Source organism: Amblyomma mixtum, chromosome 5 (assembly GCF_055824585.1).
Source record: "Amblyomma mixtum isolate Tamu chromosome 5, ASM5582458v1, whole genome shotgun sequence".
Classification (NCBI taxonomy): Eukaryota; Metazoa; Arthropoda; class Arachnida; order Ixodida; family Ixodidae; genus Amblyomma; species Amblyomma mixtum.
This window is the reverse complement of record NC_143016.1, coordinates 114,929,279-114,941,283: the sequence shown is the minus strand read 5'-3', so window position 1 is coordinate 114,941,283 and position 12,005 is coordinate 114,929,279. Positions and strand designations below refer to the sequence as shown.

Genomic DNA, 12,005 nt, shown 5'->3' with positions numbered 1-12,005 from the left:
TCGTTGTTGTTTTGTACATATATAGAATATAACTTTAAGTTCACTGATTCCCCTAAAGGCTTCCCTTCGTAGTCTGCCCACTTCATCCTCATGCGATGAAGTTGATCGTCCCCATCCCCGATCATATCGGTAGTGTAAGGTGAAATTAAGAGCGCCCATTCACCGTCCGTGGAATTTCCTTAGCGTGGAGCCATGTCTTCACAGGTAGCGTCGATGTGTGCACTTTAACAAATAACGTTTCGACAGCAGACTGCATAGGCATCTGCATAACACACCTTAAATCTCCGCATTCAAAAATCCCTGATATAAGGCTATCCATTCAGATGTGTAGGGAACAACGACGCAGTAGGAACCTGAATTTCTGCTTTCCGGAGAGGCTATAGAGGTAATCGAAAAAAAGCGCAAAGTGAGGAAATTGAAACGTCAGCCATTTTCTTAACAAATCGCCATAAATTCCCATCACAAATCTGTCAAATCGATGCGAATAGGTAAGGCATGTAATCAATATGACGCCAAAGAAGCACAGTTACTTAACGAGTGGTTTCTCAATTTGAAAAAGCAAAAAGTCGAAACAAACTGCTCCATTTCCAAGCTCCCAAGGCTCACTCCACAAGACTCGAAAGGAAACAAATTTTCACGACGCATGGGCTCCCATTGAGAGCGCCAGGCGAAGATGGCGGATCATCATGCATTACGGTACACCTTTTTGTAGCACACTTGAGGAATAGCAGGGAGCTGGCAAGATTTTCAACCAAGAAGATGTTGCACACTTCTCCTCGGACAAACACAGAGTTCCTGGCAAAAATGCCTCTCCCGTAACCGAGAGTAGAGTAAGCATTAAATGTTCACGGGCCTAACACAGGCTGCATTGCTCGGCTAAGCAGCTGTGACGGTGGCGGCATTGAAATCCAGAACGATGCAGAAGTGTACGCGGACACGACGAGACGCAGGCCTGACAAGAATGTATAATCAGCGCGTTCGAATACACCGCGAGCGTGTATACATCTGCCTGCCAGAGGGGGAAAGGGCATGAAGGCCCTGCGGCCGGTCTTTTACATGCGCGAGTTTAGGACCGCAGGGCCATCCTTGGGGAGCACGCGAAAGCAGTTTTTCAGCCGAAAGCCCTTCTCGCCCTAGACCTCCCCTCTTTCTCTAAGCGGCCTTCTCTCAAAGCCCCTAACAGATCACGTATGACAACGAAGTGTATTGTGGCATGTATTACTTTTTGCACGCGTTATTAGAAATCGGAAATTATAATTCCGTGCATTATCAAATGCACAGCTCGACTGATATCTTGATAAACATTGAGAAGACACTGGCAGCAGTTATTTTTTGTGACTCGTTTGGAGAGCAACCGGCGCTTGTATGCCGATCCCATAGGAGGGCTTAGAGAGTCTCTTTGAATCTCGTTGTCTCGTAGGGTTCCCGGATGTTCTCGTTTCAGAGCCCGGATGAGTGGAATTCAGTGCCCGGATGAGTGGATATCACTGCCCGGATGATGGCTCTCGGTCTCGGCGTGACGTCACCACACTGCCGACAACGGGCGCTAAAAGCATTTCATGCTTAATACAAGTCTGGGTTTGTCTTTTCGTAGATTAAGTTTGTGCACCCCTGTGGGCCCTACGGTTGCTAGCCTAGTGGAGAGGAACCGCTAGACACTGAAGGGCGCCACAGCCTCAACTTATCCGACGAAGTGCACTTGTCTCATACACCTGTGACCCACCCAAAATCATTTGGAATCATCTGAATTAACAGCCGCATCTGCTACCTCACGAAACTGTTCAGTCGAACATCAAGCTTCACGTAAGTTCTTTTTGTCAGAACAAAACAGGGCGGCGTCATCAGCGTAGGCTAAAATCTTGATTTCACAATGAGCCAGGGGGAAACCATGAATATCTACGCTGTTACTAATACCAGAGTCCTTCAGTACCGCTTTATGATCATAAAACTTCTCCGTAACTCTATAAGACAGCTTACTGCGCAGCCTAAAGCGGCCGATGGTGGCGTTGGCGTCAGTCGAGGAGTCCAGATTTCCACTCCTCTACAAACGAAAGTACTCGGATAAGTGTCCGGGTTTGTACTGATAGTCATGGTGCAGTAGCTTTATAGAGTACTAATGCCATGCTGATCTATGGTTAACATCATTCCGTTACTTGCCATGCATCTGAGGTGTAGTTAAGCGATGGGGAATAATGCCGGCCAATAATACCAAAAGAAGTAATATGCATCAATTCATGCCTAGCACCGTGTCTCACTGAGACATTTTTTTCAGAAGATGACAAAATCATCCATGCCAGTTCTCGGGAAAGTCCCGTTAAAAAAGAGTTTTGATTTGTCGAAGATGTTTTTGTTTTTGTTGACTATGACAAGGAATATTTTTTCTGCTGGTGTAAGCAAGCGAAGTTCCACGTTTTTCAAGTGTCTTGAACCATTCGAGCTCACACATGAAGCGCCGGAAAACGATTTCGTAAGGTTTTAGATAAAAGAATACATTTTTCAACCGGACACGTCTGTTAGTTCCTTGAGCCCAGAGGGAACAAATTTTTGCTTCCTTTGCACACTGCCCACGCCAAGCTGGCCGAGCGAGCAAATCTGCAACCGTGCTTTACCAGTGCTCTCAAAAATCCTGCCCAGATAAGATATGATGAGATAAGATAAGATACAGCTGATCCAAGTAGGTGCGGCGCCTGTCCAGCGCAGGATGCCAGCATGCACTGTCGACTTCAGCTGCAGAAAGCACGTAAAAAAGCTGAACGTAGCAACAGGCCAGCTGAATGACACTGACAAACAAATTATACAGAAAGTTGCTGTTATCTCGTATTACCACAGTGTTCCTCACAACCTGAAGGAAATCGGCAAAAGGGCTGGCGTTAATGTTCTTTTTTTTGCACCTGAAAAGCTCTCCAGAATGTGCACGTGGATCAACTCTGAGGCCACGATCATCACCTGCTCTAAACGACACCAGCACATCTTTGTAGCCTGCAACGAAGAAGTCATTTACTCTGCTCGGCTGGCTTGCTGTAAACGGTACATAGGCTATAGAGGAAAGCGCCTTAATGAAGGGCTAAGGGAACATGCCAGAGACGTGGAAAGGAAACCCGGGTGCAAAATCATCGAGCATTTCATCATCATAGCCAGTTCAGGACGTCGTTCACCATCTCTGCAAGGGTGCGCATTGAGTCTAGTTCAGTACCCCAGCAGACCACCAGGAACGACACCACAACGCTGCCAACACATAAACAAATTTTTAATAGGCTGCGCGGGCACCTCTTGTCGACAAAGAAGCGGTTGCTTCGATCGTTTTCTCTGATTACTTGTAACAGCTTTAAATTTTACAAGATCTGAAAAGAACATTACAACTTTTGCGAAACGGCGGGTGGGTGGGGCTAGGAGCAGCAACAACAAATTTATTTCTAGATCTGAGTGCAACTAACTCATGTTATGAGCAAAAAAGGCTTGCATTTCTCGCGCAGCGAAAACATCTGCCGAGATAACAATCTTTCTGTCAAATTTATTCTTAGCAGCTCTTTGAAAACCTCGCCCATGCTTAAACGAAGGAGGGTCAGTAATGCGAAGTTAAGTAAAGCAGAAAGTTGGGCTAGTTGGTATCGATCCATCTAAAAACGGCGCACAGAAAAAACACGCAGAACACAGGGAGAACGGGCAGGACGCTCTTGTCCTGTCCGTTCTCCCTGTGTTCTGCGTGTTTTTTCTGTGCGCCGTTTTTAGATGAATGCGAAGTTAAAATGGCAAATGTCACTCAGGAAAACATTTTGCTTACCTGTGAGGGTTTACAGCATGCACTGGAGAAGCATGCACCATCGTCAAGCGATGCTCACCCGGGGCGAGGCCCCACTGCGCAGCGACGGCCACTTCGTCGTCAGTGCAGACTGAGAGGGCCACGTGCGTTCCATCACTAGTTCCCTGGTAACACTGGAGCAGGTCGAGGTCAAATAAGGTCGACTTGCCACAGTATTTCTCCCTACCATGTATCATGACAAACTCTCTCAAAACGCCTCGCAGGAAAATATTCGTAAATATGCCGCGCCATTCCTTGCTAACACACGGACACACTCTACCAATCATAACCTGCTGATTCATTTCTGAAAAAGAATGAATGTTTTTGAGGGTTCTTGTGGTGCTGCGGGCCGCGATGACAATAGACTAAACGTAATTTGACAGCGCCGTTATGCCAAGGACCAGCGTCACTGTGGCCAGACCGCGAAAAGGTGGTCTGCCTGCCAGCGACGACGGTAGACCCTTCCCAAGAAAAGTGGAGGCGAAAAAGAGGAAAAGGCGAGTACTGTTCGGGCGCTGCAATTTTCTCAATAGAAGGAGCCATTGGATATAAAAATACAATGCAAGCGTAAACCTGGCAGCAATTAGGGAAACTGCGAAACAGTGCAGCTAACTCCAGGAGTCGATGAAAGTGAGTTCGTCAGCATTATGAAGCGCTGTGTAAAAGCAAAGCGGAGCAGGAGCATATAGAGCGTATGCATAACAATCTCCTGTCTGCAGGATAGCGACTCCGACGGGAACAACCATGACATCCACGCGCTTGCAGTTTACATCCTCCCAGTCACCGCCTTCAATCGTATCAATTGTGTTATTGACTGTCTTGTAAGCGTTTATCAGCGCCAAAGCTTCTGGCTTAGTCTTAATGTCTACTTTCTAGCCACCGGTTGCGGACACCACTGCAGTGTACTTGTGCCCACTGGGTAATTTTCTCACGGATTTTGGTGGACAAATAGCTCAGACGCGGCAACCGTTTTGCGAATCGCGCATCGCCGAAAGCGGTCCTCAGGAGCGTTGATGTCATCGGCGCTAACAGTGACCACTTGGCACAATCCATTTGGAAACTCACGTAGAGCGAATTCCTGAGACTGCGCAGAAACGAACAATAGGTTGCGTGCCCGGGTTGCCACTGCGCTTTCAAACAGAGATCTCGCGGGACCTAAAAAGTGATGCCAAGAAGGGAGCAAAAATACTACTCTTTTTTCGAGCCAGAAGGGTATATTTGCGTGCGGACGATTCCCCAGCTCTTTCCTGGTGCGTAGCCTAAGAATTCACACCTTACTTGATAATCTGAGGCACTGAAAAATTTCAGCGCAATGGGAAACTGCTTTACGCTTTTGAGAAGGAGACTCAGCTTTTCGAACGATGAATACATAAATACTGTTCGAGCAGGAAACGCTTTTGAAGCCTCCATTAAGTCCAGCATGATGTCCTGTGCTTTCACTTTTTCGACCAGATATCCGCAGAGGAATGCGAATATTTTAGTTACTGCCCATGATCACCAGGTTTTGCTCATCACGTGCATTGTTCGTGATAGTGTGGATAGGTGAACAATAAACACCGTGTATATTTCGCGATCCACAAAAGAACAGCCAAGATGAGGCCTGGCCGTTTTTCAAATTGCACAGTTATGCCTGATAAATCGTTTCCACTCGCGGTATTCCACAATAGCGCGCCATGACGAAAAGCCGCCCTCTTGTTGGCTGTTTCGGAAGTAGGACTTCAGTGTAACATTTTCCTAATTATTATACCTACAGGTCGCTTCTATGATATTCACGTCACGGAGTTTGGTTGCAAGTGCCACTCGAGGCAGAGAACTGAAGGGCGCGTAATCTTCATTTCCAGAATCGCATTTCCAGCATTTCCATCATAACAGTTTACGCTGGTGAAGTGCCGAATGCTATGGCTATTGCCTTTCTCTGTGTTCTCTTGCGTTAGAAGCGCTTTCTTATCTTTAACAGCTTCTGGTAACAGGCATCAGGCAAACAGCGCTCTTGTCGTCATGTTCTTTTCTGCTCTGTTCCGTGGCAGTTTTTTTTTTTTTAAGCTCGAAGGTGAAAAGTGCTGCTGGAAGCTTCAGTTTTCTTGAAAAGGTTATATTTTCTATCCAGTATTGTCACGATGAACTTCTTGTAGAGCAAATGCTGTTCCTGGAGCAAATGCTGTTCGTCCGTACAAGATACTAAGACTTCGCCGCACCCAACATCCGCGTTGCATTGAGAACTACCATAGATATGCACGGCTAGTAAGCACTCGAGGACACTAATGCATACTAAACGAAAAGTAGTAATAGCAAAAATGCGATCGTCTGCGAAGGCAGTTTCGCAGCCCGGGGCAAACCATGCATGGCTGTATTTTTCATTTCTCCTTTTCCGCGAATCAGTGCTGCTGTATTGCTGCTGTAACACGAAGGCCCACCACGCATTACTCATGTGGCGAATTCTTTAAAAAAGTCATATGATCAATATCTACGTAGCATAGCAGAGTGACGTGCCGCTCCAGCACTTACTAAGCTGGCCACGCCGTGTGCAATGATTCTAATAAACGCAAACTGGTAGAGCAGAAATGCAAAACCCCTTTCGATTTTTACGCCGCTTATAACTGCGTGGTACACCATAAAAGTTTCCCAGCTTTCTACCCCACATGTCAACCACTTGCAAAGAAGTTTAGTGGCCTTAAGAGAACCCGGCACTTTACGGCGCTTCTGCCCGCCGGTGGTCGTTCCAGAGATAACCAGCAGCGCGCCCTCATCGATAGTACTGTTGGTACCACGCCAACACATCTTCGTCGCTAGAGTTCATTCTTTACTGTGGCAGGATTCTCATTGTGAAACTTGGACTTAAAAGCGCACTGAGTTTTTGTAGTTTTGGTATTCCATCTCATATCTTGGAACTGTAGAAGCTGCCGGTTCGGAAGGCGGGTGTTTTTTTAAATAAAGCAATTCAGAAAAATAGAGGTGATAAAGCCGAGCCGGCTGTTTCCCTTTCCTTAACTTTCAGATAGAAAACATGGCACAGGTAGCTTTCTTTTTTTATGGAGGGAGGGGGGCAAAATAATTCGATACGCACTACCCTTGCATGGGGGTGAATTTCACTATTATGGCATATTGCGCACCATAACAGTCTGCGAAATACCGCAGCCCCTACGACTCTTTTTCTCGTGGCCAAGGATAGAAGGCTGTCGGAGCGCGGCCAGTTTGTTTTACTTGTCGTTCTGAAAAATGTTACAGTCAGAACTCCGCGCAAACAGTTCAAAAAGCGAAACCACTTGTTTAGAGACCTGGCAGACCTGGTAGAGACGTGTAATGTTTTTACAATGTACTATCAGCAAGAAATGAAACGCGAACAAGACAACTGAACCACGGACTGCAAAATAAGCAGCTCTTAGCCAGGGGAAGCTGAATACTAGCTGCTGCTTTATTAATTTCGAAGGCACGAAGACTCTTCTATAGAAATGCTATTCCACGGCGCTTGTATTTCCAACAGAGGAGCTAATACATTGGTGCTTTTGTGCTGCTACCTCAGTTTTCTTGTTGGCGTTTCATTCGTTGCTGATGGTACGTCATGCAATAAAACTAGCGCAATACAATAGCGCATTTACATGAAAGTCATCGCCAAATTAAAAAATAATTGAACAGAAATATTTTAGTGTACTGGGCTTGAGAGCTGTTATAAGGTCGCGCGTGACAGTACTAAAAGCGGCATCAGGCTTCCTTTTGTAGATACAACAAGTGGCTCTGAATTTCGGGAAAGAAGATGGAGAGAGATTTTAATGAATATAGGAGAGGTGTGCTTCATTGTTAACCTCGCATGCTATTCCGGATGAGAGTGAAAAAGAGGTGGGAAAAAGGAATAGAAGAAAAGGCGAAAGGTGGAATCAAGCATACAAAAGACTCGCGCACTCACAAATACAACGGATCATCAAAGAGTGTCCATCAAACCAACGTCCTTAAATTAAACTAATAAGCTTTTGCCCAAGCGCAGCTGAAGCCGCATCACTCGAGAGTCCAAAGACATGCACCAGGCCCATAACGCCATGCTGGCAGAGTCGAAAACATGGAGGGTTTTCAGGAAGACTATAGGCACTAAAATACCTTTATTTCTTGATATGAAAGCAGAACATTATAGACCGAACTTAAAATATAACTTATATATAGAACCCAATTGCATTCTATTGTGCCTTAACAAAATGCAGTTTAATGAATGTAACAAAAAATTTCCACTTCCATGCACATCTTTCAAATGCAGAACCTAGATTTCTAACTGTGCGCACAATATGGATGGTATTTTTAAAGCAAATACTACTTCAGGTGATTTCCAAGCGTGTAATTCACTACGAAAGACTAAGTTCACACTGTCCGCGTGCAGGCAACACACAGACAATGCTTGAAGCGGTCGATTTTATCACGCCACATCCGATTCTCTCCACGCTGCGAACTTCTTTCCCACGGAGCGTAGTATCCGAGGCCTTCCGCTATACCATAGAGAATCTTCAGACTAGGATCCTAGAGCGTGGAGAGGGACGTGGAGATTAAGGCGTGCTGCCTTCACAACAAGCTGTCAGTGTATATAAGTTAACTGCCCTGCGATCTATCGCAAACCATTTCTGCTCCTCAATCGCTAATCCCTGGCACGCAGCATCATGCTGCACATTGGAGTGCGACGTTGCGTGGTCTTAATTGTCACCTGGTCTTATCGGCCTCAGCTGACCGTAGTGTAGTGTTAGCTGAGTACTTACACTTGTTGGCATATACAGCGAAAGTAAGACATTTGCTGTAGTAGAACTTTTTGACGGGTTAGTTGGTACATTGTCTTGAAAGAATGTCGTACGCCAAAAAAGGACGAAACAGGAAGGAAAAAACACAGAACAGGAAAGAGGCACAACTTCCAACTTTAATAACAGGAAAGGAAACCAGGCGCTCTTTTATAGCCGCTGAGCTGCATGAGGGTGAGTGAACTAAAAAACAAATGCGGTGGTGGACGAGTGATAACAACACTACAACACAGCACAACAAGTCATAGGGAGGTCGCTATTACAAAAGGCATGTTGATAACTCATTCGAGCGTGAATGATAGCACAGGTTGAACGATTATGAATAAGGATAAGAACTACCTCTAAGATATTAACAATCATGAAACCGATTGAAGGAAGCAGGCGGACTTTGCAAAGGGCATCTAAACAAAAGCGTCCAAAAAAGCTAGTTCGTTTCTGGTGAGGAGAACAGAAGGCGTGCTAACGCAGTTGTCTTTTCTTTGATCAATATAAAAAGCCTCAATGACTTCTCTCTCGATTTTTCTTTCAAAATTTCAAGAGACCAGGTTTCTAGCCAGGGCAAAAGAAAAAACCGAAAGAGAAGTCATTGAGGCTTTTTATATTGATCAAAGAAAAGACAACTGCGTTAGCACGCCTTCTTTTCTCCTCACCAGAAACGAACTAGCTTTTTTGGACGGTTTTGTTTAGATGCCTTTTGCAAAGTCCGCCTGCTTCCTTCAATCGGTTTCATGATTGTTATTATCTTAGAGGTAGTTCTTATCCTTATTCATAATCGTTCAACCTGTGCTATCATTCACGCTCGCATGAGTTATCAACATGCCTTTTGTAATAGCGACCTCCCTATGACTTGTTGTGCTGTGTTGTGTTGTTATCACTCGTCCACCACCGCATTTGTTTTTTAGTTCACGCACCCTCATGCAGCTCAGCGGCTATAAAAGAGCGCCTAATTTCCTTTCCCGTTATTAAAGTTGGAAGTTGCGCCTCTTTCCTGATCTGTGTTCTTTCCTTCCTGTTTCGTCCTTTTTTGGCGTACGACATTCTTTCAAGACATTTGCATTTGTTGGGCTTATATGCTTTCCGAGTCTCACTTAGATGACGCTCTAGGTTGTGACCCTCTCGGTGTTTTGCAGCCAGTGGATTGTATCGTCGACAGTGAAGTTTTGTGGCACAAATTGGATTCTTCTTTGTGCACTGGCAGAAAAAGACTTCGAAAAAATTTCTCTTTGCCTGCACGCTAATTCATACCTACGTAGAGTTAACTGATGGGCTACTTGGTTTTCAGCCATTATATTCATTTCATTTAACACAAACAAACGCACTAGACAAAAGAAAGGAACATACAGCGCCCGTGTTTCGTCTTGTGTCTCTCTTTCTTTGTCTGGGGTGTGTTTCGCGCTAAATGAAATGAATATAATCCAGACCAGATAGTGAGTACCCGGCGGCTATAGCGCTATAATCGGTTTTCATCACACAGAAGTTATTTAACCACAGAGTAAAATTATTTCGTTTCATTGCTCCTCGCATGGGAAAACAGTCATTGAAACGAAGAGAAGAGCTCTTGAACCTAGCAGGAAATTAGGGTCGTAATAATATTTCGATCGAGGTTAATTTAACAGGAAGCAGCAGAAAAGACAACCACACACCGGCGTTAGTATGCGAACAGATGACCTTCACACGTCTTGCAAGGTGTTCGACCAACTGACGAACTGAGTTGCGCCATCTTCTGTATACATAATTAAGGCGCTATTTTCCCGTTTGAAAAAGAAAACCTTCCCTTGCGTTTCAGTGGCTGTAGGCTCCTTTTATGGGTGTATTATAATGAGCCCGTCATTTCGCTACCGCTGGCTATACAGTCCCACTTGTCATAATATCTAAGGATTGCAGATCCCTGGATTACTTAGGCATAACGAAACATTATATGACAGTTAGAGTTGCGTAGTACATAGAAGCGACAATTACCACAAAGAAGATAGTGTCTATACACTTCCACATATAAAAAAAATATTATTCTCGGCAGTGAATTAATGCAACGAAACTCCCCCTATAACTAGGGCACATTTTTCGTAAGTAACATTGTCCGCAGTATAGACCGTGCAAGACATTTGACGTTCAAATAGGTTTAAACTCACACATAACCGAGAGGCTGTCAGATAGAGCACTAATTCAATGATTATGGCCGCCCCGCTGTTTATTAATTAGAGTAGGTGGTGATTTAGCGGAGCTTCAAGATTCATGCACTGCTCATCATTTGGAAAGCTTACATGATATTGGAATGTTGAACACGATGTGTAATTTGCCATTGGCTCGTCCCATAGACCATTGCTTGAGCAGTGACGCGTGGAAAAACCTGCGTTGGTATGAGCACGTTAGTTTGCAAGGGTTACCTGACGGCGTGCAAACACAATTAGCTCTATCCGAAACCCTTTCTGCATGCAAGCAACATTCTGAAGAACGTTTTTAAGTGATATATGTACGCAACGAGGACCTAATCCTGTGTACGTCTACCACTGCTCTAATATTATAAAAAAATTAAACTGATTAATTAACCGATATTTTTTTCATCACAGTTAGCCTACCAAAATTCATGCCTCCATTAGGCCAGGTTTCAAAGCACGACCACATGATACAACCGAACAGCACATTAGGGTTTACATTACGAACTAGAAGTTAGGCGTCCACATAAGTAAGCCAAAAGAGCCTTGAACAATCACTCACTAGATCCGCTCATATGACCCGGAAGATAAGTTGGACACGGCGCCCATGCTATGGAGCTGGTGCTGTCGGAGGCCAGCAGTGCCGTCCGTCGAAATTCCTGGGATACAAAGGCTCTGTACGTTGAGTGAATCCACTTCTATCCACTTTGAGTAAGAGTCTACTAGGAGGAACAAGTTCGAGCCATCCTTCATGGCGAAATCGACATGGACTCTCTGCCAAACTCGAGTTGGATCAGACCATGGATGCAATGGCCCTGGTGCCTTCGCAGGCATGGTCGTTTGGCACACTGGACATTGACGGACAGTGTCTTCAATGTTCTTGTCAATCAACGGCCACCAAACAAACGACCTAGCAAGCATTTTCATTCTTTGCATTCCAGGGTGTTCTTTATGTAGTAATGATAATACTGCTTCTCGAAGTTCGGCCGGAATGATCACTCGCTGGCCCCACGTAATGCAGCCTTGCTCATACGATAGTTCGTTTCGACGAACGTAAAAGGGCCGAAATTTATCATAGTGGTGCGCGGGCCAGCCAGATAAGGTGAACTGCGCGACTTTGGAAAGAAGGCGATCCCTTTTAGTCGCAGCAGCAACCTGGCTCGCAGTGAGAGGCGTTGACTCAAACACTGCAAGACATTCTTCAGTGTCATGTTTATGCTTGACCAGAAGTGGAAGCCTTGAAAGAGCGTCGGCAACTTCCATGTTTTTGCCGTTCTTGTAGCG

At 45.1% G+C, this 12,005-nt stretch overlaps 1 protein-coding gene across 1 annotated transcript in view; it reads right to left on the bottom strand.

Annotated features, from left to right (window-relative positions):
- The window catches only part of LOC149343409 (uncharacterized), a 45,674-nt gene extending 34,073 nt beyond the window's left edge, over positions 1-11,601 (bottom strand). Inside the window, exons 1-2 of the mRNA XM_089542387.1 lie at positions 11,284-11,601; positions 10,830-10,915 (exon numbers count right to left, since the gene is read on the bottom strand). Coding sequence (XP_089398513.1) covers positions 10,830-10,915; positions 11,284-11,296 — 99 coding nt within the window. The 5' untranslated portion in view covers positions 11,297-11,601. The remainder of the gene's footprint in view (positions 1-10,829; positions 10,916-11,283) is intronic.
- Between the last annotated feature and the right edge of the window lie 404 nt (positions 11,602-12,005).